The sequence below is a fragment of the Nelusetta ayraudi genome, unplaced genomic scaffold (assembly GCF_046127955.1).
Source record: "Nelusetta ayraudi isolate G7.1 ecotype Tasmania unplaced genomic scaffold, CSIRO-AGI_Nayr_v1 ptg000060l, whole genome shotgun sequence".
In the NCBI taxonomy this organism is placed as follows: Eukaryota; Metazoa; Chordata; class Actinopteri; order Tetraodontiformes; family Monacanthidae; genus Nelusetta; species Nelusetta ayraudi.
The window spans coordinates 4,658,372-4,683,456 of NW_027466110.1; the positions used below are offsets into that span (position 1 = coordinate 4,658,372).

Here is a 25,085-nt window from a genome sequence, read left to right on the forward strand (position 1 = left end):
ACTCAAGTTAAACGAAAAAGGGGTACAAAAAATTGATTATTTCTTCGTCTTCCAGGCTAGTTCAATTACACGCATTTCTACACAATGTGGCTTTTAAATCTACTAAAATCGTACGCGGATAATTACAAAAAACAAAGAAAGTATATGGATGCCATTGAAACAGTTTAAGACCCTAATTGCAGCTGTTTTATATTGACGCTCTTTTAATCTTTAGAAAAGGAGAAAAAAAATGTTGTGACAAATTTTCAACTCAGCTATATATAAAAAATATATATTTAAAAAAAACTGCCATTTTGAGGCGACCAAAGGCTAGTTTCTAAAAACAATTCAATTGAATTTAACGTAACCGTTCAAATAAAGTCCATTCCTCTGTTTAAGACATGATGATATTTTGAACTTTCCGAGCGTACTTGAACGCAGCGCACTTTCGCTGGGCTGACCTCTGACAGTCGCTCATGGATCCGCTCCCTCCCTTCACAAACACGGAAGCAGCATGGCGTCTAACGGCGGCGGCTCCTCTGACAGGCAGCGGGTTGCACAGCAAAGACTCAGAATAATCACCGGCCACTTACAGAGATCGGAAGACGGAGACCAGACCATCGTAGCCGCGGAGTGCAAAGCCCAGCAGAGCAAGAGCGATGTCAGCGGCGAAGGGAAGACGGTGCCGAGGAGGAGGTACTGGGCTGGGATGAAGCCTCTCGTTAGCCTTAGCTCGCTTTTAATTGACACAGTGGCCAATTGATATATGTGAAGGGACCTGCCTGCAACGTCCACCGACGTGCTCGTTTTCACTTTTTTCTATTGATGGAGGAATGGGACGCGACTAAAAACTGGTTTGGTTAGCCTGCTGGCTAACGTTAGTGAGCTAACGCACAGAGTTACATGTACATTCATTTCAAATGGGAAGGGTGCGGCTAGCTGTCTCTGAGATTCACTCTGGTGAAGTTGGCCAACTGTGGCTGAGAGGCCGTTTCATTGTTTCATAGTTTGTCTTCGTTCATGATATGAACAGGGTTGACTTTTCCTATCGGTCTGAGTTCCTGCCTTGGCAGAGCCTGATTTTGAAACTTGATAAGAGACTTTACTTTCTCTTTCAAAAAGTCATTAGCAGCCTGTACAGTAGCTCCAAATATTTACCCTCAACAGTTCTGGTTTTCTATTAGCACTCCTTTTGGTGACCGACAATTTTTTATTTTAATTCCCATCTTGTCTGGCGTTCATTTTTAACTTGTGTTTCATGTCGATTTTTAGAACTTTATTTAGAGGTGGACATTTCTGATTTAGCTTAGTTCTTGCATAGAAAAGGACAACTGTGCAGAAAGTGGTAGTTTGTAACAACAGGAAGACTGTTGGAGACTGTGCAACTTATGTCTGTTGTGTTGCTCTGATTGGCCGCAGCTGAAAGTGGCCTGACTTTCAACCTATTGGCAGCTGAGACTGTCTGGAGTACAAGACGGTGCTCTGTACTGACACCTAGCGTCAGTCTGACGTGACCGATGAAAAACAAAATCAAATTTGTCGTTTTGCAATCAATTCCGTCTGACGTTGCTCACCACTTGCTGGAGTCCATTCTTCGACGAGCTGCACCTTCCCTTAGATGGGAATGTTCTTGGATGCAGTTTCCACCAATTGGAAAAAGAGTTTTTAATTTATGAAGGAGACACATACTTTAACGTTTGTCTTAAAATAGAAAACAGTTTCAAGATGCCGATCAGAGGTTTTGTATTTAGAGCCAAAGGTAAAGCAGTTTTTCCAGGCATTTCTCCGCAGTTGCGTTTCTAGTGTGGTGAGTTCTGTGGCATCTGGTCATCTCTTGATTTTCAAATTCTTTGGGCGGTCAGACAACCTTTTCCATGAAAATCAAATTGAGGCAGATTAAACAAAATCCACTCTTTGCTAAAAACCTACTGTGCTTTAAAATCATTTGAGAAAAGTATACTTTTATAGTACATATTTTCATATGTTTTCAAATTATTGGACAAAACAAAACAAAACTCCTATAACATCTTTAACATGCTGTTACTCACTTATTATTTTACTGGACATTGTATACTATTAAAAGTGAAGTTACTCCAAATGACAGCCGCTGGAACTCTCCTTCGCACTTGCTCTGATTCTATTTAATGCACTAAATATTGACTGTGTTTTGAGGCAGATGCATTGATTCAACCTTCTTCTCATTTTATTTGCAACAGGCAGGACATCATGAAATGGAACGGATGGGGATACAGTGACACAAGATTCCTCTTCAATAAAAAAGGCCAAGCTGAATTTACTGGCAAAAGGTAGTTCTGAAATGTAGCATATTTTCATTAACACATTTTTTTGGAGTGAATCGTTTCACTATACATAAGCAGAAAGTCCACGTTTTAATCACATACCGTTTACTTGACAGCCAGTCTTTTTTTGTTTAGGGTCAGAAATCTAACAAAAATATACAAAAAACTAGGAGGCGAAATGAATGTTTGCTGTGAATGCGACTTTTGAAGTTCATGCTTGTCTACCACCTCCCACACTCTCAGCAATGTGGTGCTACTGCCACCTAATGGCTACCGTTTGAATTTCTCTTTGGTGAACTGAGGCCACTGACTGATTTTCTGAACTGCCTTTCTGCCGTTAAAACGCACCAGAAGCACCTGCCAGTCTGTCAAAACAAAGTAAATAGCCTCAAGGAAGTTGCCGGGGAGAAATTTGTTTGCTAAATTATTAGTTGTTTGTTTTTTTTGTTTAGTTTAGTTCAACAGAAAAATCTAGCGAGGGTGCAGAATTCCAGTTCATAGTTCAATTGTGTTCATCGTGTCTTCAATTTTCATAGTATCATGTCTTTCTTTTGTTCAGACAAGGGTTCTGTTAGTCCTACCTTGACGTGTTTCGGCGGAACTTCCGACTTCCTTGGAAGTGTCCAACCGAAACAACACTTCCGAGGAAGGCAGAAGCTCTGCCGAAACACGTCAAGGTAGGACGAACAGAACCCTTGTCTGCGCAAAAGAAAGACACAAACCATTGCAGAATTCCATTTTTCCTGGACGGTGGAAACTTGGGTCTCTTTCTCTTTGAGCGGCGAATCATAAATCTGAATTGTTTGTGTAATCATGATGAACGACTCACAACAACTGCCCCACTTGGCCCTCAGGGGGAAACTGCCACATGACATATGAGAATATATTTCCCGTTCTCCCCTGTGAAATGCTACCTGGACAGGGTGCAGTCAGTAACCAGGGCTCCAGTGCCAACGAGTGACTATAAAACGTTATGTTCTCCCCCTCTGCACTCACTGCGATGGGATTTTCTTTTCTTTTTTTTTTTGTTCGCTGGAGTCTGTGTTTCACAGCCTCTCAGATCAGACAAAGACCCTCCACTGTCCCCTCTCTGTTTGACCCGAGCCGTGCCAGCAGCTCAGTTATGCGGGGACGAGCAAACTGCGCCGTCACTGCTCCTCTGCATGAACAACAACGTTGCACTCGCGCTTCTTGGTTTTTTTTTTTTTTTCTCTCAGAAAAGTGAAAATCCCCGATAACACGGACCTCAGCTGATTGTGTGTGCTTGTTTGTGTCCCTTCCTTGCAGGTATAGACTAAGTGGGATGATAATCCCCGGGCTGAAAGACTGGTTCGAAGGCACATTCGGTGCCAGCGTGCACCATAAAACCCCGGCGACGGTGGGCAGCGTAATTCATTTTTATTCTGTCGCGTCTTCAGTGACAGGCATCATCACTGGTGTGTTCTTTGTTGTGTCGCAGCCCATTCTGTCCAGCGGTGCGGTGCCGCCTCCCACTCTGAACGAGGCCTTTGTGGAGGAAATGAAATCCACAGGTATCCCCGTGTCTCACGAAGCAGAGGACCGGGTGTTCCGGGGACACGGTGAGCCCCTCCCGACGAAAACCACCCACAAAGCCGCTGTTTAGATCTTTTCTTTTAACACTTTTCCTTCTACTCTCTTCCTGCCTTTGGCTCCAGGCCATTGCGTCCATGAGATATTTCCTCTGCGAGAGGGAAAAGTTGGTCGTGTTCCAGATCTGGTGGTTTGGCCAAGTGAGTAGCGTATGAAGTGTTTAAGCTGCACGGTGGCCATGTGTTATACTGGTCTTTGCTCTTCTCCCATGTTGCATTCGCTGATATCCTCCCCCACAGCAGCTTGGCTGATTTAAAGGGTTAATCTCTGCAGAGGCAGGAGTTTTATTATGTATGAGAGGAGGCTTAATATGAAACGTCGGGGGGGGGGGCTGTACTCAACACACTGCGCATTACAGCCATGAATTATGATTTAGAGGTTGGTTTGGCCCTGTCACTGCCATTATTTTATCATACAAATAAGTGTTGCTCATGTTGAAAACCATCTTATCATCATTTCAAATCCCCTTGGCAACACTTAGGAGATTGTTTTCTGTGTTTACAGTATTCACTTTTATTGCTCCCATATTATGCAAAATTCACGTTACCAATATTCTCTAACAATATTTGTTTGAGGCCTATAAATGAACTCCAGTAAATGTCAAAAGTCCTTCTTTTAGTTATTTTCTTTCTTCCACTTTTCAGGAAGTCTGTGCTAAAATGCAGTTGCAATCAAAAATAAAAATCAGAAAACTGGTGCAATTCTGGGACCTCTAAGTTGTAAAAGCATTTCTGCAAGAGTACAACCAATGTAGGAAGGTAACGCTGCTCTGCCCACTCACTTAGCACTCCACTGTGTATGGATGTGGTGCTCTCTCATTGGTCAGTTTAATTTTGTATTGATCCAGCACCCCTGGAGAACACAGCTCCTTGTACTGTATTGCAGCGTTGCCCAAGAAAAGCCCTGAGCAAAACACTCCTATCAGGCACAAGCAACCACAACCCTTCTCTCTGTCCGCGTATTTATACACATATCTTTATTATGTCCTTCATACTTTAAGTGCTTTTCTGGTTAATATCTACTATCTGTTCCTGGTTATTGTCATTTGAACAAATTTATGAATGCAATAGCATGTGTACAGTGAAAAAAATTGCTTTATAATGGTCACTAATGTTTTAAAACGAGGTTCTCTGTCTTTGCAGACTGTCACGATGATGTAGTTAAAATTGTGGACCTGGCCTGCAAACACAATGTTTGTTTGATACCCTATGGAGGTGGGTTGCGTGCTCTTTGACCCCAGTTGACGCAATAAACTGTCAAATAATGCATGCTTTCATATTGTTTGGTTCAATTTCACACTTGTCTTTTTCTATATTGACAAATGCAGGTAGTCTATAATTGAACTGACATCAGAATAAGGCATGACCACTGCTGTTGACACAGTTGTTTCTCCACCTCTCAGGAGGGACCAGCGTTTCTAGTGCTCTAGAGTGCCCCCAAGAGGAAACTCGCTCCATAGTCTCACTGGATACTTCACAGATGGTATGTAATAATGACAATGATAAAAAAAAAATAAAATCCTGTCAGTTAAAGTTAGAATCGTGGAAAAAAAATTGTTCATTCTATATTTGATTTTCTTTTATATATGTATATATATGTAAATAATGAATTCACAACAATGTCAAGGAATTCTTTTTTGAGTGTGTATTCTGTTGACAAGACAGAATACACACTTGCACTTGCGCCACTTTAATTTGAGGAGCTTCATCTGGTTTAAATGAACATTTTAATTTGTTTTTTTGCCAAAGAGAAAATGAGCATCGTTGCAGCCATACACCGACCCAACACATGAACTCCACACATTTTTCCGTCAATTTTTTTTTTTATGTCTGAAATTTTCATAGTAACATTCATAGTGTTCATGTGTGTTTGGAAATATATAAATGATGAACATCCGCAATAATGTGATATTTAAGCTAACGAACGCTGCGAGCCGAGTCTCGCGGGTCAGAGGTGGGGCAGCGCAGATGGAGGCACATGAAAGCAGCAGCGTGGCCGCATCATAAAGTTTATCACCCCTGGAGAAAAATTTATGGCAGGTGTGAAATGACCTCCTGCAGGTAGAGGGAGGCCGCCAAAGTAAGAGGCATATATTTGGAGTCAGATGTAGGAGTGAGTTTAATGCAGGGGAGGTGGAGGTGGTGGTGGGTGGGGGCCCTCTGTCTCCCCCAAGGCCTCCTGCACACATTCATCTTCAGACATTTACCTGCAGAAGGACAGTTTTCCACCACTGAGGCTGCTGTTTGCATGGACTGCTGATAAATGCATAGTTGACCTTGGAAGAAAAAGTCTTGATGACAATTTTCTTCTAAATTTCTCCAATTAGCATCAAGCAGCCTTCAGTTGGCCACTTCTGTAATGGGGTCCAAATTCTCCTCGTTGTCTGACCTTTAAGTTTCACCTTCAACTCTGCTGGGCAGCCTTGCAAAAGAAATAACTGTCAACAAAACTTTCTAGAGTTTAGCTTCCTGCTAAAAAAAAAAAAAAATCTCTGAGGCTGCTGAATCTGTTTGGAGACTTGTTCCCTTTGTGACATCATAAAGGACTGGTCTGCATATCATCGCACGCTTATGAAAAGTGGAGCAAGCCATAGAAGCAATCGATGAACTTTTTTCTCATATCTTGTAACTTCATGGTCAGGCTGGAAATTATTGTTCAAAATGTTAAATGGTTTTTAGATAGATAAATAGATAGATAGACAGATATATAGACCGATAGATGGATAGATACATTATTCAGGTGTCACACCACACATAAAAACTGTTTCACAATAGACAATGAAATACACAGACATCATATATGATAACAGCAGACAAACATGGAAAAACAATAAGGAAGCCATACAAAGTGCACATGTGAGAGACATAATAAGGTAATAAAATGAGTTTTAAAATGTATTGCACAAATTTGGTTAAAGTGTACTTGCATCAGAATGTATTTAAAATGTACTGCACAGGAATTTTGCCTAACATTGGTTCTTAAAAGCACTATTAAACGACATGTACCTTCTACCCCCCCCCCGCGCTACAGAACCGCATCCTGTGGATCGATGAGAAAAATCTAACGGCCCACGTCGAGGCCGGCATGGTGGGACAAGATTTGGAGAGACAGGTGAGAGCCGCTCAGCCGTCCGTCACCTTCATCCGCCACCGGAGCGTCACGTTCCGGTGACGTGGCGGCGCGACGGTCGGTCACCTTGGCGCTCGGCGCACCGCCCAAGTGACGGGAGTTTGTGACGGGAGAGCGAGGCGGCGAGGACGGGAGAGATTAGAGAGCGAGGCGGCCGCCGCGAGCAGATGGCGCCATCAGGCTAATTCAGAAAAATGGAGAAGGATCCGGCGTTTGAAGTAGAGCGAACGCGTGAGCGGCATGCAGAGAGAGGACTCGGTCTCTGTGTTCAGACCGTGTCCCTTTTTTTTTTTCTGTGGAGCAGATGGTTGTGTATTATGAAGTGCCTTCCAGGGGCCACGCTGCCATAAAACCAGGCCTGAGCTCACCCTCATTCTGCCGGCCATGTTGTTCTTCTTTAAGGTCTTTGTTATTATCACCATTAAATGTCGGGTCTAAAGTTGCGGTTTTATAAGGGACGCGCTGCTTCGTGTGTGGTGGTGGTGTTGGTGGTGGTCCGGGATTTGGGGGTGGTTGGGGGGGGGGCAGTGTGCTGGAGTCCCTCCGATCTTGGCTGCCTGGTCACTCACACAAGGAATTTTTATCTTTTGCCGAGTTTGAAACTGTTCCCAGAAGGCTCATTGTACGGCCCAATTAACAGGAAGTTCAGAAGTCAGAAATTACAGATTTTTTTGCTGACTTTGTGGGCCTCAATAACACCTGGTTACAATAAACTACATTAGTCAGGCTTCTTTTACATTAAATGTGCTCTCACTATCACTATAGCTGCATTTCTATGAGCGCGATAATTCTCACGAAATTTTTGAGAATTACGTTTGCTTTTGTTTGTTTACGTTTGTTTGCAGTCAAGAATGGTTGTTATATTTTTCTCTTTGATTACTTGTAAAAAAATATTTCGTCTCCTCCTCCGTCCAAACATAACGAGGCATTTTCACTCAGAGTCAGCTGGTCATGTGAGCAGTTTTATTGTTTTTTTTTAGGTTTTGTGCAATTCTAGGGGCAATTCTGCTGTCTCTGCCTCTCCTCAAAACATTTTCGGCATTTTATTTTTTTCCCACCCATTTCTTGGTTCAACCTTGAATTTAAACACCTGCATAATGAATCCCTCTCATGTTTTCCTCTTCCGTTCTGTCCTCCTCCTCCTCACAGCTGAACGAGAGCGGCTACTGCACGGGTCACGAGCCCGACTCCATGGAGTTCAGCTCTCTGGGGGGCTGGGTTGCAACCAGAGCGTCGGGCATGAAAAAGAACATTTACGGCAACATCGAGGACCTGGTCAGTCGCACGTCCGGCCTTTCAACCTTTGCACACGTGTTTGTCACAAACACCGGCTGACTGTCGGTGCTCTGGAGTTAACGGAGAGTAGTTAGAGGTGAAATTATTAGCAAGGCTTCTGGACTTTTGCCCTCACAGCCAAAGATACTGAGGATATGTAGACCAGTAATAGTAAAGTGTGATTTTGTCTGGCCCACGGGGCAATACAAAATCACACAGCACATGTCCTGCTAATACTACAAATCCCAGAATGCTCTGCTGGTGTTTCGGCAAAAAAGAGGCATACAATTTTTATTTACATTTTGTTTATTTTGATGATTTTTTTTTTTATTTAATTAAAATTTTAAGTTTATTCTTGTTCCATATTCAAGGTAAAGCAAAACTTGTTTGAGTCTATTTAAAAAAAAGGTTCCCTGTTACATCTGGAAGAAGAATTTTTCAATAACTATCAATGTTGGCCTGCAACTTTGTCCAAGTTTTACATTTTGGCCCCCACTGTGTGTTTGAGTTTGACAGTCAAATCCCACTGTGTTTTGTTTTCCCCTCTTTCTCAGGTGATCCATGTGAAGATGGTGACCCCGCGAGGAGTGATTGAGAAGAGCTGCCAGGGCCCTCGCATGTCCACCGGGCCCGACGTTCACCACTTCATCATGGGCTCCGAAGGTTTGCCTCTTCCTCCTCGCTTGTGCCGTTTATTTGTTTCATGTTTTTTGCACGCACCAGCGTGCACGTGTTGGATCTGCGTGTGAGGCTCTGGGAGAAAAGTGTAACATCAGGCCGGTTCTCACGGCCCTGGGCCCCCTAAACATTAACCGACTCTGGTGAAAAGTCATCCACAGGGGTGTTTAGTTAGCGTCTCCTCAACTCTTCACCCCCCCGCACCCCCACACCCCACCCACCCTGACCCCCATCTGCAGGAGCTCGTCCTCGTGCCCACAGAGAGAGAACGCCGCCATATGCCGGCTCCTCCTGACATAATGAGCGGGTTCACAGACTGCTGGCATGGCTGTGTTAAACAGCTGCGGGTAGCGACTCTATATTCACCCGACAACACTCGGCAATCTGCTTCCTGACTGGGCTGCAATCACTGCAACAACAAAAAAATCCACAGTGGCCGCTGGGATGCCATTTTAAAACCAAATATACCAGAGAGAAAGTCACAGGTCATTGACGCACAACAGTGGAACGCACACGAAAATTGTTAGTGAACAGTGTTGTTGGTTGTGTTTGACACGACTGCATGCTACAGAATTGGCCTCAGTCTGGTTATATGTTGTTGCTAGTAATGTTTTGGCAGCTGAACAGACGGTCAAACACACCCATAGCGTTTGTGGGCCGCAGTAAACAGAGGGTTAAAACATGCTCTTTCAATAATGACGTTTCACAAAGTCAAACAGGGACAAGTTAAAACGTAGACATGAAATGTCTTGTGTGCACTGCTGCTGCTGCTGCTGCTGCTGGAGACACGGACAGGACCACACGTCCCTGCAGGGTCCTGGTTCCTCTGGGGGGGGCCTCACACTCAGAGCCCGCAGGATTCAAATGATCTACCTCCTGTTCCTCAGGCTAGCGAACAACAAGACACACACACACACACACACACTCCCTCCTCTGCATGCAGATCAGAGCTCCTCATCTGCTGCACAACAACCAGGTCTCTTTATCTCGGAGACCTTGGAGTCGCTTGAATGTCAAGTATTTCCTCCTCGGCTGCATCGGCCAATGAGAAGAGCCATTGGAATAATCAATAATAGTTTTTTTTTTTTGTTTTTTTTCCTTTTTGCTTTTAAAGACCACTCAGCCGTGAAGGATGTAATGTAGGGAGGTGAAGCCAACCAGATCTAATTTAATACGCAGAGCCAATCACTAGGTGCCATTTTTCTTTTCTTTTTTTAAATCCTGGATCTTCTCTGTTTGGAAATCTGAGTCCATCATCATTTCATCTCATTTCATCTCATCACTTCATCACAACTCTGCTCCTCTCTTCACTGTCCAGTATACTGGCCAAGGTCTCAGTAAAGATGGCTTCAGCCGCACTCCAGTATACTGTGCCATTGTGTTCCTCCCCAGGAGTGTTTTTCTGACCTTGCTCCTCTTTATTACCCTCCCCTCTATTCCTCCGCCACTCGCCCCCTTTCGACCCTCCCCACTCTATCTAGCTCCTCCCTGCTTCTCTCTCTCTCTCTCTCTCTCTCTCTCTCTCTCTCTCTCTCTCTCTCTGCTCCTCCCTGTCTCGCTCTCTACGGAGGGGCGGGGCCTCACAAGGAGTCACATGTCTACCACTCAGCCACTGAGCAGAGGTCATTATCCCGCATTAAGTAGTTCAGCAGCTATATGTAGGAGAGATGCATAATGTGATAGAACCTGTAACAAAACAGAAAAAATATTCACCAACATGATATCATATCAGTTAATCAGACAGTTGTAATGGTGGATTAAATCTTCAGTTAGTTCAGTTCATCTTTATTGTCACTACCATGTATAGGTGCAGTATACTATATAAATTATACGTATAGACGTCATAAATCTAAATATGAGTCTTCATTCTTATTTTCTTAATAGTGGTTTCCAACTTTTTTGTCCTTAATTTTAGTGACATTTTTAGACACACTTATGCTATTTCACACACACAAGTGCAGCACTTTTTGCCACATTGCTTAAGATCCCATATGGTGCAACACTCACTTCACCAATGTTTTCCAAAAATATGCGCCTGGTCTGTCAATGAACTCCTCAGAAAAGATGGACGTCTGCCCTTCACTTCTTCCGCTAGCTTCATCTGTTTTTGAAAGAGTGACTAAAACACACAGTTTTGGAAAACAGCTTTTTGTGATGTCACAAATGCAGACATCTGATCTAAATCGAACAAACTTAAATCTTCAGGGGTAATAATAATAATAATAGTTGCCTTTTTCTTTTTTACGTTCCCAGCCGTTGCGGCTGTTCAAAGGGTGGCGCTTATTAGTCGTGCAATTTGACTCCCTCAGCAGCTAATGGCGCGGGGTCACGAGGGGAGCCGGAGGTTTCGGTGTACCTGCGTTCGTGTTTACTGCTGGCCGCTGTGTCTTTGATATGGCTCTGCTTTATTTCTGCTGATAAATCTTGGTGGCCCCCAACTCCCCACCCCACCCCCACCCCCAGTGTGTTGTAGAAAACTAGATATTGTGGGTGAAACATGAGACAAAGGTCACCCAGAGGAGCCTGTGGGGGGGGTGTAACAGAGCCAAACTGAAGCCGTGTTGAGTTGTGCATGACTCCCAGTCAACCTTAACTTGGACCGTTTTAAGGCTTTGTGTTCTGAAGAGACTTGAAGCAGCGTTAGCGCCACAGTTGCTAGTAATCCTGCGCCGTGCTTCAGGTGTTCTTCTTCTGCATTCAGGGAGTAAACTTGCGGCGCCACACCAGGCCTGGCATAGGTACTACATCGTTTTCCGTCATTTCCAATGTACCTGTGTACACCTGATTTTTTTTTTCTTTGTTTTTTGAATACGGCTTTGTGTAAATGCGTTGTTGTTTTTGTTGTTGTTTTTCGAGAGCGTTTTCGAAAATGTGCGGTTTCAAAAAAGATCAGTCTCCGTGTAAACGGCCTCTTGGGGCGGTTGTGAGTTTGCGCAATGTGTGGAAATCTAATCTATCTATCTGAAATGTTTTTTCCGCGACTCTCCGCAGGAACCCTGGGTGTGGTGACTGAGGTGACCATGAAGATCCGCCCCGTGCCGGAGTACCAGAAGTACGGCTCTGTGGTTTTCCCCAATTTTGAGCAGGGAGTTGCCTGCCTGCGAGAGGTTGCCAAACAGGTAATCTGTTAATCTCTGTTTGAGCGCCTCCCAAAGGGTTTATTTCCTCCCTTTTCAAACACGAGGCCACACCCAGACGCCCTATTTGAAGTTGCTGTTACGAAAAGAACGCAAAGGTCAATATTTGTTCGACCAACTGCACTTATTCCATCTAGGAGTTCATAGAAGACAAAACCTGTTTAGGCTTTTCTTGGCCATTGGAAAAGAGTTTCGATCTCTGTGTATTTTGATGCTGTTTTATACAATGCTTCCAACCTTTAACAGTCCCATATCAAGCCCTTTTTCACTGGCAATGCATGTTATTGTGGCACCTTCAAATCCATCCATGAAGTGATAAATGTAAGTCACATGTTGGTGATGTAAAACTCCATCTTTCTCTTTCAGAGGTGCGCTCCTGCGTCTATACGACTCATGGATAATGAACAGTTTAAATTTGGTAAGTTTATTTATCCATTGAAAGCTAGAAACAGCCCCTGTTTCTCAAGTACTTTGTCACCTTAAGGTCCAATTTAAACGTTAGCATTTCTCATACATCTGCGCAGCCGCACCAAGGCTTTTCCACTAGTGTGATCATAATCATGTTTACTGTTGAAGTGAAATTTGTTCCAGTCCCCGTGTTACTTTGGTGGTCATAGATTCACGTTTGTGCTCCTGAGAGAGTGAATAATAAATGGCAACGCTCCGCCGTGCAATTATTTCACTTTCTGCTGCGCAAAATTAAATTGACTATCATTTCTGCAGAGGAATTGCTGTACTTGCTGATGACCCCAAAAAAAACAAAAAACATTGAGCCAAGATGAAAAATGACCCTGGCGGAAAAAATTAAATAGTTGTTGCATTGAAAATTTTCTGGCGTTGTTTCTCGAGGTGCAGGGGAACGCATCTGGCTTTTCCAGATACTCCTGTAAAGTTCCCCCTGCTCTCCAGGGACCTCATTATCTCCCCTATACTTCCACTTTTCAAAGACGAGGCACTTCTTAGCATTAAGCGGGGAAGATGAAGTGACCAGGGTCCGCGCGAATCACTGGCACTGCTGCTTCTAGGATACCGTCTTGGGCTTATTAGTGTCTGGTCCTTTCTTTTAATCATGTTGTCCGGCGACTTAAGAAATTTGACGCCTTTACATGTTTCGTTGAGATGGCCAATGAATTTTGGGGCCGCTGCCCGTCTTCATGGGCGAGGTGAAAAATTGGGATGTTGTGGCCGGTGTTGATGTGTCAGAAGTAGAAAAAAAAGAAAAGAAAAAAGGTCTGAACCACTGAGGGGAGAGTCGGAATAAATTATGTACAGTGTTGGTGTAAATTTCTCTTTTTTTGTCGTCTTTTTTTTCGGATGTTGAGTATTTAATTAAGCAGGCTGTGAGAAACCTAAAGACCCAGAATCACAGTTTGGAATGGAAACAATTAGGACACTAAGTGATGAAGGGACTCCTGCAATGGAGGGGGGGTGGGAAGCGGGGGAATAAATGAACTGTTAAGTCTCGGCGACATCACCCGTGACTTCCCCGCTGTGATTGATAACCGTCCCACTGGCCCCGGCCCCTCATTTTCACTTGTCCACAGGCGCTTTTTGTGCGTCCGATCAGGAATAAATCAAGAAGTGCGCGTGAGGAAGACGGATATCACCGTGTCAACCCCACTTCCCCTCGGAAACCGCCTGATTTATGGCCACTGTCGCCGGCGGCCACTGGCCAGTTGTAAACTTATTCAAATGTTACCTTTTTATATTTCCTCCTTTTGTGTGGAAACCCCAAATAAATACGACTCACTTGGCCTCTCGGCGCATTGAAGGATGTGAGCAGGAGCCGGGGCTGCGGCTAATGTGAGCGGGGGGACGGCGCGGAGAAAAATAATGTTTTTCTGCACTCACGCTTATTTGATGGCTTCATAGGTCACGCCCTCAAGCCGCAAGTATCCTCCATTTTCACGTCGTTCTTGGACGGATTGAAGAAATTCTACATCACTAAGGTAAAAATAAGAAAAAATAAGGAGTCGTCTATTAATAAGTGTCGCCCCGTGAAACCACCGAAAATCCACCGCTGCTTTATTGTGCAGTTTAAAGGCTTCGACCAGAACCGGCTGTGTGTGGCCACGCTGCTGTTCGAGGGGAACCGCGAGAAGGTCCTGCAGCACGAGAAGCAAGTCTACGACATCGCCGCAAAGTTCGGGTAGGTAGTCGCTCCACCTTTCCACCACCACCTCCCCCCGGACATCAGGTTCTGGCTCCGTGATAATGATGAAGCACCGCTCGCCGTGAGGTTTTCGGCAGCTGCCAGAGGTCCCGGCGTCACTTTATTTAAGCAGCCGCTGCACAGTAGCGACGGCGAGACGCGGCCGTCCACCCGGCCGTTGGTCCGGCTGGCTGGGGATTGATGGATCACCTGTGGATGTCCCCCCTGTCAGATGGCCTCTCATGTTAAAGTAGGGCCAGTGTGGGCGGCGACCGTCGTACCGCCCCCTCCACCTCCACCCGCACCCCCACCCCAACCACCCGGACAGCAAAGAGCGAGAGAACACGGCAGCAGTGATTGATCACGAAGCCGATCAATCAGTCATCAATGTCGGCCAGGAAACCGCCCCGAATTCTCCGTCCTGCTCTTCACACTGGTAGTTTTATATTGGGGCCTTTAGAATGAACTGAGAGTGAGAGGTGCAAAACTCAGGAGAGGCATTTCAAATATAAAGTTTGATAAATCACCAAAACCAAATAAATAATGTCTCCAATTTTTAACTGACCAATCGGCTTCCAATCGTGCAGAAGCTCCATCAGAGTAGATGAGTTTAAGCCGGAAGCTAAAACAGAACTTTTTTCTTCTCTTTTTTTTTAAAATAGATGTTTTCCAGAAACCTGTGCAGTTTTTATTTTTATTTCATTTTTTGAGATAATGAATGAGGCTGGTTCATTGGACTTGATGATTTAACTGAAAACTGACGTATACAGAAGGACCCAGTCAATTGTAATACACTTAAATGAATAACAAGCAAAACGAGCACATTAGACACCCTCAGCTTATTTTCTCTGAGGAACCGACTGCTTCCCCTCACTGCTCCCCAGTGGCTGATTTCACCGATGTCTTGGGAATTCTGTTGATTTCTATTTATTCATTTACTAACTTTAACAGTTCATGTCCCAACGCACACATTTGCTGCTCTGCTGCTGCGGCGGCGGCAGACAACGAGCCGCAGCCCGCTATTAAATCGTAAGGAAACCTGTCATCCCACACGCGGCGTCCTCCGCTTTCGCCGCAACCGCCTCGGACCGACGGCGATCGGCCGTCCGATCAAGTGGCCGTGATGGATTGGCGCGGCGGCGCCGGCAACGTTTTCCCTCCGAAGCGGGAAGAAGGTCCCGCCGAGAAATCGATGTAGCGATTTTGTAATGAGCTCGCTCTGATTAGTTTGGCCGCTTGATGAAAATTTGATTACCCTCCGCAGGTGATGGATGTGCGGCTGACCTGTGGCGATGCACCGAGCGCGGCTCCATTGATCGGCAGCATTGTTGAATTGACAGGCTCCCGCAGCTGCGTGCGAGGGGCCACACAAAAGCCCTGAGAAAAGAGCTGTTAAAGATTAACCCTCTTATCTGCTTTCAGGGGGCTGGCAGCTGGAGAGGACAATGGGCAGAGGGGCTACATGTTGACCTTCGTCATCGCTTACCTACGGGTGGGTCACCCCCTCTCTTGTTGTTTTTTTTTCGCACCCCGCCAGAGTGAGTGAGTTGATGGGTAGGTGGGCCGGACACTGACAGCAGACAGTCCAGTGACGAGGACATAAAGGAGCAGAATGTGACTCGAGGAGCTCTTTAGTTGCATCAGGTCATGGTTGTTGTCACAGGGCCCTCATGCTGTTCTTCTGACCACATCAGGAGGTGCAGCTCAGTAGCTGCTGGCAACAACGATAATAGGCCCGGCTGAGGAAAAATCACTGTGAGGTGAAATAGTGACTAATGTCTTTTGTCGCTTCCGGGGTGAATTGGATTCTTTGAGGTTTTAGTTGTCAGATAAGACTGAAACGAGCTACTGACAACAGAGTGAGCGGGGGGTAGATATTGAAGCCGCATCACACGCAAAAATGTGAGGAAATCATGTTTTGTGATCAGTAGGAAGTTTTGAGAAGTGCGTTTTTGTTTTGTTCTGTTTCTACTGTGGCCTTCTGACAACTCGAGTGGGTTTTTAAGCCTGATTGAAAGTTGTTCTTCCTTTCAGTCAACACTTCACCCTGATCACACAGTACGTGTAATAATAACTTTGGCAGAATCTAATTTGAGTCATATTAATTGGAGCTCTGTGGCTTATTTAAGGCTTCTTCATGTGAAAATATTTAGTAACAACATTTTCTGTCATCAAATTTGAATTTGCAAACACGCAGCATCGATATGAAGGCAAACCCAGTCGTGACCGAGGGGAGAAAGTGACCATCCTGTGCTGCCACATGACAGCAGAGTGTGGCAGCGCCCCGCTCTGCCAGAGGAAAACCCCTCGCCGCCATAGAAATCACTCAGATGTGAAAACTGCTTAAATGAGTCATTTTTCTCAGCTGAGCAGACACACTTCCTGCTTCAGCGCCGCAGCTGCAGACTGTGGATGAGTTATGGCTGGAATGTGACTCCTCGCGCTCGCTCCTCTGTGTTAACATGTGACCCTCTGTCAGAGCAGCCAGCACCGCAGATTAGAAGTAGAAGTTTGAATGCATTCCAGCATTTTCAGGAAGGAAACGACACGGGTTGCTTTATTTTTTCCACACTTTTTTATCAAACTGCACGATCACGTGTCATATAACATGTGCTGACGTCGCATCCTGTCCTGTGCAGGACCTGGGGATGGACTACTATGTGATCGGCGAGTCCTTTGAGACGTCTGTGCCTTGGGACAGGTGAGTGCAACCCGTGAGACCAGTCGGCTTGAATCCGACATCTCCCAAACACTCAGTCGGCTCCAGACGCTTCCTCCTCCGTCATCCCTCCGCTGCGTCTTTTTTGTCTCTGCGAGGTCGTTCTATCCGGCAGAACCTTCAAAACCTGCCAGAACTAATGGACGCGTGCTCGTGTACATTTGCTGCATTTCACCCACGTGTGGCGCGAGGTTTCTCTCTGCGGTTCCATCGACTCCTCTTCCTCCGCCTCCTCTTCCTCCTCACTTCTTTTCCCAACAACCGCACACGGCTCCGTGTTGTGTAACGTGCCTGACGGCGGAGAGCCAGAGATCAGGCGCTGAGGCGAGCATATGCACCCGGCTCATTATCCATCCTCCAGCCCTGCACACACGGCTGGGGACCGCCAGCTAGTCCCCTGCCACTGCGGTCATCACGTCACACACCAGCTCACACTTCCCCCACCCTCCACACCCTACCCCTCAACCCCCACATCTCTGAGTTAAACTCTCTCTCTGATTTATCCTTGTTCGCTGCTGCTCCCTCACAGTTAATCTGGGCTTTTCAGGTGCACAAATGTCATGACTTTTTGAAATTCTTTGATTTTTTTATTTATTTATTTATTTGATAAATTTTGTTTCAGGGTGTTGGACATTTGCCGAAATGTGAAGGCGCGGATCGTTCATGAGTGTAAAGACAAAGGAGTGCAGTTCCCTCCATTATCCACCTGCAGGTAATGTGCAAAATACAGTTTGGACCACAAATGAAGCAGCACTTTTTTTCTCGTATGGGGATGTTAAAAACAGGAAGTGATTCCGTATGCTGCCCTCAACACTACCTGTTAGTGAATTATTTTTCCCGGAGTTGCGTGTGATATGCACTCGCCTTGTTTTTTTTTTAGCATATTTAACCAGAAATGTCACGTAACCCAGTCGTGCTTTTAACGATGTTTTGTAGCCTAATGTTGCAAGTGGTGCTCACTGATGATAAAAAATATAACGTCCCCTTTATTTAAGAATAAAATAATAAAATAATATATTTGGAATAATTTGATCCAATGTCATTTGTAGTTTTACCAAAAAAAATATTCTTGCAGAAATTTCTCAAATTGTTTTAGGACTAAATATCTGTGAAGAACAATGTCTTCAGGATGAACAAACTAACTAAAGTGACTTTTTTGTCTTTTAAGACACGTTACACACGCTGGGTGATTTTGGATCAAAAAAGAAAAAGTCCTGAGGACATTGTTCTTCACAAATATTTAGTCCTGAAACAGGTTAAGCCCATTTCTAACTCCTGGCCCTTGTGGTTTTGGGCTCATGTAAAACTTACAGCTCCCCAGTATTTACTGCAGGAACTAAACCCTGTTTAACAAGGCGGAAGGTCGTGCCTCTTTAATTGTTTGCAGACAGGACTGGAGCTCTTTTGCGCAGCAGATGTGTCTGCGTTTAAATGAATTTAGCACAACGTACACAAAAAATGAAGAGAATGCGCCTCTAAAGATTTTTACTGAAATGGAAAAGAGCACAAAGCAACTTCTCTGGTCGTCTCCGTCTCCTGGGCCGACCCCTGGGAGCTGAGACAGAGCCCAGCAGCCCAGGGAGGAGCAGACGGCCAGCCGGCCGAGGAGCACCAGGCTTCAGATTAGGCCTCAGCCTGATTATGCTCCAGCCATTCATTTCCCGGCCGCGGTCTGTCACATGATTGATTTGTCCATTTAACCCTCGGAGCAGCCAGCGTGCCAGGCGATGGGCCATATCACATGAACAAGGGCCCCGCCGCTGCTCATGCAAACAGCAGAGGCAGTTCATTCCCGAAACAGAAAATAAAGATTTGTTTCTGTCTCAGTGTTGTACAGTTGTGAACTGTGATTCAGCTTCATTCTAAAACAACAGAATGGCACGTTATTTGTTTTAGAGCCGTGTGTGACTCAAAAATATCTAATAAAGGTACAAACAGTATGTTTATCAGGAGATGATGAATTCTGCAATTATGACTCTAACTATGTAGTAACTAGTCATAGTAACTACTGTAGCCATGACTGTAATTTGGGATGGAATTTGGGATTGAATCCAACCTAGTTTAGATTATTTTGATCGATTTTAAATCAAAATTCATTCATTTCATTTCGGGATTCATTCATTTGTGTTGTTTTCACTTTATTCCCAAATTAGGGAAGTTCTAATTTGTTTATGAAGCACTTGTTAATTTTCATGTGAGGTTTGGTGACAGTGAGGTTCTCACTTCATTGATCCGAAGAGATTCATCTAAATGTTGTCACTTTACTAAACCCAAGGAGGGTTTACAGTGTCTTTCAGTTGCACTTCATTCCCAATAGGGAAATTATTATACTATTTTTCTTTAAGAATAAAGATAAAATAGTTGAGATAATTTATTCCATTGTCTTTTGTAGTTTTACCAACAACAAAAAAAAAAATAAATTTGAAACTGAAAATCAAGTTTTCACAGAAAAAAATCTGGATTTTATTTTTGTCCAAAATCGCCCAACAACCTGCAAATGTGTTCATCTGAACCGTCTCCCCTTCCTGTCCGCTCACATGTCCTTCCTGTCCCCCCCCTGCAGGGTGACTCAGACGTACGATGCCGGCGCCTGCGTCTACTTCTACTTTGCCTTCAACTACAGAGGACTCAGCGACCCGGTGCACATCTACGAACAAGTGGAGGTATTACTGACACGGCCTTGTTTATCACCCGGCCCTTGTTTAAAATGTGATGGAACAACACGCTGAATCTCACCTGCAACCTTTTTCATTTTTATCCCCCCCCCCCCCCGTCCCCTCCCCCACTCAGCATGCAGCCAGAGATGAGATTCTTGCCAACGGAGGGAGTTTGTCGCATCACCACGGAGGTAAAGACCACGTGCACACCAAGTGTTTCCAAAAAACATTTCTTGATCGTGATGAATGCACAGAGGCGACGTGTCGGCGTTGTTTACCCAGAATGCTCCTCAGTAGCTGCGTTTCCATTACAGTTTTTTCGCAAAATAAAAGCGAGATTTCTAAAATTGCGACAGAGCACAATTGCGATATGCGGGCGCTGCGCACCATTAAATGTTGTGAAGCGCATACGCCCGTAATTCTCAGAAAATCTCGTCCCGCCAGATTCTGAAAAGCCTCCTCATGAGAGCGTCAAAACCTTTAAGCGATATTTGAGAGATTTTTCCAAGTTTAGGAGTTTCCATGGCCAGTTTTCCATTGCGATATTTAGGTTTTGCGCAATTCTAAGTGTAATGGAAACGCAGCTTGTGTTTGCACACTGGGTAGGCAGGCAGGCAGGTAGGTGGGAGAGTGGGGGTGCAGATCTCTCACTGCTTGTTTTCTCATGTCCGAAGAATGTTTTTCCCCGCGACTCAGATGAATCGCTTCGACCCGGTTATTTGTTCGTGATGGGCGCTGATGGCGGCCCTGATGGCGGCGCTGATGGTGGCGCTGATGGCGGCGCAGCAGCAGCAGCAGCAGCGGGACCTCCACTGCAGCAGCAGCACCATCAGGGCTGAAGCGAAGCGGCCGCCTTATCTATATTGCCATCCGCCTCGCTGTTTTCATACATCACGTCGGGGATAATTCATCACGCCTGTCAAAAACAGTATGCAGTGAATCAACCGCAATATTAAATGGCAATTTTTTTTCCTTTTTTTTTTTTCTCAAGGCGGGGGGAGAGGGGGAGGGGCGGGTTCAAAATTAAAAGATTGCTAATAATAATTTAAAAATAAGGATGGGGTGAGATGGAGGGCGGGCAGCAGGGGGCGGGGCTAAATGATGCAGCCGTTATCACCGGCTGTACCCTGACCTCCAGCCCCACCCTTCCCAAACACACACACACACCCAGGGGGAGGTGACTGGACTGGGGGTGTGTATGGTTGGGTTTGGGGGGCGCGAGGAGGTTGTAATTGATGCGGCTCCTGGCGTGCAGGGCCCCCGCTCTGTAATTGTGATTAATAACGGCGTGCTCGCTATCTGGCCGCAGACGGGCCACTTTGTCTGCCCACAATCAAGCCTTGACAAATGGAGGGAGGGTGAGGGGGGGGGGTGCAGGTTCTGCGTATCAAACGGAACAGATGTAGTCGCGAGGAGTCGCCGAGGTGGGAGGCCGCCGCGGGAAATATGCTTTTTTTTGTTTCTCCCCTCGTGTTTACAAGCAGGTGGGCGTCGGCTTCCTGGGAATCTCAGAGGTGTCGCCGTTCACTTCTTCTGTTAGTCGTGGATCTGCGTCGTTACGATTGGACACCAGTGGAGCCGCATGGTCCAAAAACGTCTATTCAAAAAAAATAAAAAAAATAGATGGCAACACGCACTCACAAAAAAGTTAATGATAAAAATTAAAGCGGTGCGAGGCCCAATTAATTCCATTGAAGAAAATGAAAGACGGCCAGCAAGTCGTAGAGTGACTTGTGTTGGATCAGGATGTTTGGAAGGGCCGACTTATCGTACTTATCAAGACTGATCAGGTTTCCAATACTGTAGGACGCACCATTGAGGAGTTATAGCTGTTTGAAATTCCCCCATTGAAAATAATGATTTTTTTGCTGAAATTTTGAAATGACTCCCAATCCCAATACAACTTTATCAAAATAGATGAAATACAGCTGTTTTACAACGTACTGACTATTTATATGATCTCTTCAAGTCCGGCAGACCAGATTAAAAAGCTCGATTGGCCGCGTATGGCCCCCGGGCCGTAGTTTGCCTATGCCTGGATTACAGAGGTATTTTGATCAGGCCTTACTACTGGACCTTTAAAGTTCCTGAGTTTGACGCCAGCTTTGTCCCCTTGACCTGTGTGTGTGTGTGTGTGTGTGTGTGTGTGTGTGTGTGTGTGTGTGTGTGTGTGTGTGTGTGTGTGTGTGTGTGTGTGTGTGTGTGTGTGTGTGTGTGTGTGTGTGTGTGGCAGTGCCCTCCTTTTAGCAGGTCAGTGGGGACTTGTTCAAACATCCATCAGTGGGCAGAGTCGTCCATCTCTGGGCCTCTGCTGCTCCTCAGCACCTCGGAGCAGCAGCTCGGCGCTATCGCCCAGGCCCAGGGTGCCCCCCCCACCCCCCCACTCCTCCCCCCGCCTTCTCGTGCAACACCTCCTCCATTTGTCAGGGACGCCGGCCGGCCAACCAGAGAGCGAGAGCGCTCGTGTCGAGACACAAGTCGACCTCTGGCGGCGGCGTCCTCACCGAGCTCACCCGCTCTGGACTAACTAGAAAAAAGATCAAAGTGGCCTCCCTGGTTGAAGTTTCCTCCCCTCTCACCTCCTCCTCCCGTTACTTCCCTCCCCTCCCACCCAAAAAAGCGCCGCGCCCAGAGAAGAATTTGTCACTTCTGAAATAACTACCTGCGCTTCTCCTCGGCCGCAGCCCCGCCGAGATTGATTGCGACGGCGGGCGACGAGGGGAGGAAGTGACAAGATAGATGTGTAAATTATCACAGTGATGGAGGCAATGATGCAGTCGAGGCACCTTCTGTTTTCCCTGAGAGGAGGAGGGAGGGGGTGGGGAGGTGGAGCCAGGGGGGGCGGAGCAGAGAGGGAGGGGAGGGGGGGCGGGGACACTTTCTTAGTTACTGCGCAGCAGCTGATTGGTCCCTCCGTCGCCATCTGGAGGCCCCCCGTTGACCCTGCGCTCTGCCCCCTGACTGAGGCTGCAGCCCATCTGGGCTCCCCGACTGGCCACTGGGTTGGGCTCCAGCCCCGCCCCCCGCCCCCTTCCCCCCGCCCTCCCTCCCTCCCTCAGCGATAAACACCCCCCCTCACCCCCCCCTGTGAGCGATGCGGAGGTGAAGGTGTGAGAACGGCCACCCTGCCCCCCCCTCTATCTAATCTGAGCAGATTAGACTCGGCAGGCAGCTGCTGCGCTTCCCCCGACTTTTATCTCTTTGACTTTTCACGTGCGCGCATACCTCGTTTTTTTTTCCTTCCTTTCTTCCTGCGAGGGCGGCGCGACCCGCCAGACGCCCTCCCTGTGAGTTGTGAGCTGGCAAAGGTTGCAGCTCGAGCCCTCGGCCAACTTTCGCATCGGTCCTTTGGCTTTTTTCTTCCTGTGACCGAAAGCAAAAATCTTAAAATGGGAGAGAAAAGTTTTTGGCTTTTTTTCATTTTTCTCATGAAACGGACGAGTTGTTACCCTGGATTTGAGATTGAATTCACACCCTAGCACAGTGTTTCTCAACTGGTGGGTCGCAGAGCTGTTTTGATTGGCTCGTGGCTTTTTGGCGAGTTTCCATTAAAAAAAACAATATATATACATACACACAGGGGGCGTGGGGTGGGGCTGCAGCCTCTCTGGTCGGCTCAGCTGCTGCCAGAGGGGAGCTGGCGGCTGGGGGGGAGAGAAACGCCCCCCAGTGGCTGTGCTGAGGGAGGGAGCCGGAGAGGGTCTGCTGCTGCTGCTGCTGCTGCTGCTGCTGCTGCTGCTGCCGCCGCCGCCGCCGCCACCGCCAGCCGGCCCCTCCTCTGGGAACACACACAGCCTAATGAGTTTGATAGTCTGCTGAGCTCCATAAATCATGCCATGCAAAACATTTCTCCTCTCTGAATAAAAGCATTTATCACCCTCTGTTTATTCACTCACTCCCCAAAGATTGATTGGCTCCCAGCAGCCCGCCGAGCAATCAGCCGTGCCGCTTCCTCCTCCGTCTCCCCACCTCCTCCGTCCTCTTTCCTCCACCTCATTTATTTATTTCTTTTGTCTGTGTGTGTGTGTGTGTGTTTGCTCTTGTCGCTCAGTGGGGAAACTGCGGAAAGGCTGGATGAGGGAGACGGTCTCCGACGTGGGCATGGGGATGCTGCAGTCGGTCAAGGACTACGTGGACCCCGGCAACATCTTCGGCAACAGGAACCTCCTCTGAGGCCGTCTGAGCTCCTCTAACAGCAGCCTGCGCAGTTTGGATTAACAGAAACTAAAAAAAAAAAAAAACAAAGAAAAAAAAGAATCATTTACAACAGATATATTTGTCATCAAGTTCAGTGCCATTCACCCATGAACATATTTAAAAAACTAAAATAAAAGGAAATGACAGGAGAGTTCACCTAAAAATTGAAGTGTTTTCTACTTCCTCACTTTTTTCCCTGGCTGGAGGCTGCGGTGACATTTTCTGATCTCTAGAGCCGCACATCTAAAGAAACTACAGAAGAAGAATGGAACATTTGTCCGGTTTGTCTTGAAATAGTCAGACAAAGACAGAATTTCCACTGTAGGCATACACTCGCTAACTAGATCAATGACTCCAGGCCTGGAGGATACAGTGGCTTCAGTCCAAATCCATGTTAGTGTGTTTTTTTTTTCTACGCAAATTGGAAATTGATAAACTTTTTTTTTTGGCCTGATTAAACCTCTGGTGGAGTGGAGTTCTCTGTCCTCTCTGTGAAACTCCAGAGCTGTCGTGTGGATTATAAAATGTCATCCAAATTTGGAACTTGTTACACTTTTTCAGTTTTTCTCATGTTTGCTTTTGGCCCGGTTAGACCTTTGAGTGAGTGGAGTTCTCGTCCCCCTCTGCGAAACTCCAGCGCCGTCGCGTGGATTGTAGAATGTCACCACAGTCTCCAGCGGTCGACTCGGTGAGGAGTCGAGGGAAAAGGAGCGACGGCTTCAGTGGCGGCTGAAGCGTCTCTGTGAATTGCACTCAGAGTGGAAGCTGCGTGCGGTTGCTCTGCGTGGAGTGGAGGTCGGGTCGAGTCGAGCAGCTCCGCTCCGTCGTTGCCAACATGGTTAACTCGTCTGCCTGTGTTTCCTCTCCCTGTGAGCCTGCCTGCCTGCGTGCGTGCGTGTGTGTGTGTGTGTGGCACAAACGTGCTTTCTGAAGCCCTGTGCCTTTCTAAAGCTTTGGTCTGCCTTCCCCTGAATACTACTCACTCACTCCCTCCATGATGCGAAATGACATTTGACCTCTTGTATTCTATGCCTCCAATTTTTCTGTTTTGTATGTTTTTTTTTCTGGCCTTTTCCAGCACCTTGTTGTTCTGACCTTTTGCCCGTAGCTGTCCTTTTCTGTAACCTCAACGTGTGTGTGTGTGTGTGTGTGTGTGTGTGTGTGTGTGTGTGTGTGTGTGTGTGTGTGTGTGTGTGTGTGTGTGTGTGTGTGTGTGTGTGTGTGTGTGTGTGTGTGTGTGTGTGCGCGTTT

General features: G+C 46.3%; 1 protein-coding gene across 1 annotated transcript; it reads left to right on the forward strand.

The window, feature by feature from the left end:
• The first annotated feature begins 447 nt into the window (after window positions 1-447).
• Window positions 448-24,077, forward strand: agps (alkylglycerone phosphate synthase). The gene is made up of 20 exons (XM_076039724.1): window positions 448-675; window positions 2,196-2,285; window positions 3,567-3,657; window positions 3,739-3,859; window positions 3,956-4,030; window positions 5,033-5,104; window positions 5,293-5,372; window positions 6,921-7,001; window positions 8,169-8,294; window positions 8,849-8,957; window positions 11,964-12,091; window positions 12,476-12,527; window positions 13,982-14,058; window positions 14,146-14,258; window positions 15,684-15,753; window positions 16,901-16,962; window positions 17,603-17,692; window positions 19,544-19,643; window positions 19,771-19,828; window positions 23,689-24,077. Exons 1-20 carry the CDS (start codon window positions 494-496, stop codon window positions 23,808-23,810), a joined length of 1,899 nt encoding a protein of 632 aa, XP_075895839.1. The 5' UTR covers window positions 448-493; the 3' UTR covers window positions 23,811-24,077.
• Window positions 24,078-25,085: the final 1,008 nt, after the last annotated feature.

Bases quoted from the DNA above. Each gene is read 5' to 3' on its own strand.
- agps (XM_076039724.1), top strand. From the start codon at position 494: ATGGCGTCTAACGGCGGCGGCTCCTCTGACAGGCAGCGGGTTGCACAG. The intron at 7,002-8,168 runs GTGAGAGCCGCT...TCCTCCTCACAG, and splicing joins GACAAGATTTGGAGAGACAG to CTGAACGAGAGCGGCTACTG. The intron at 12,092-12,475 runs GTAATCTGTTAA...TTTCTCTTTCAG, and splicing joins TGCGAGAGGTTGCCAAACAG to AGGTGCGCTCCTGCGTCTAT.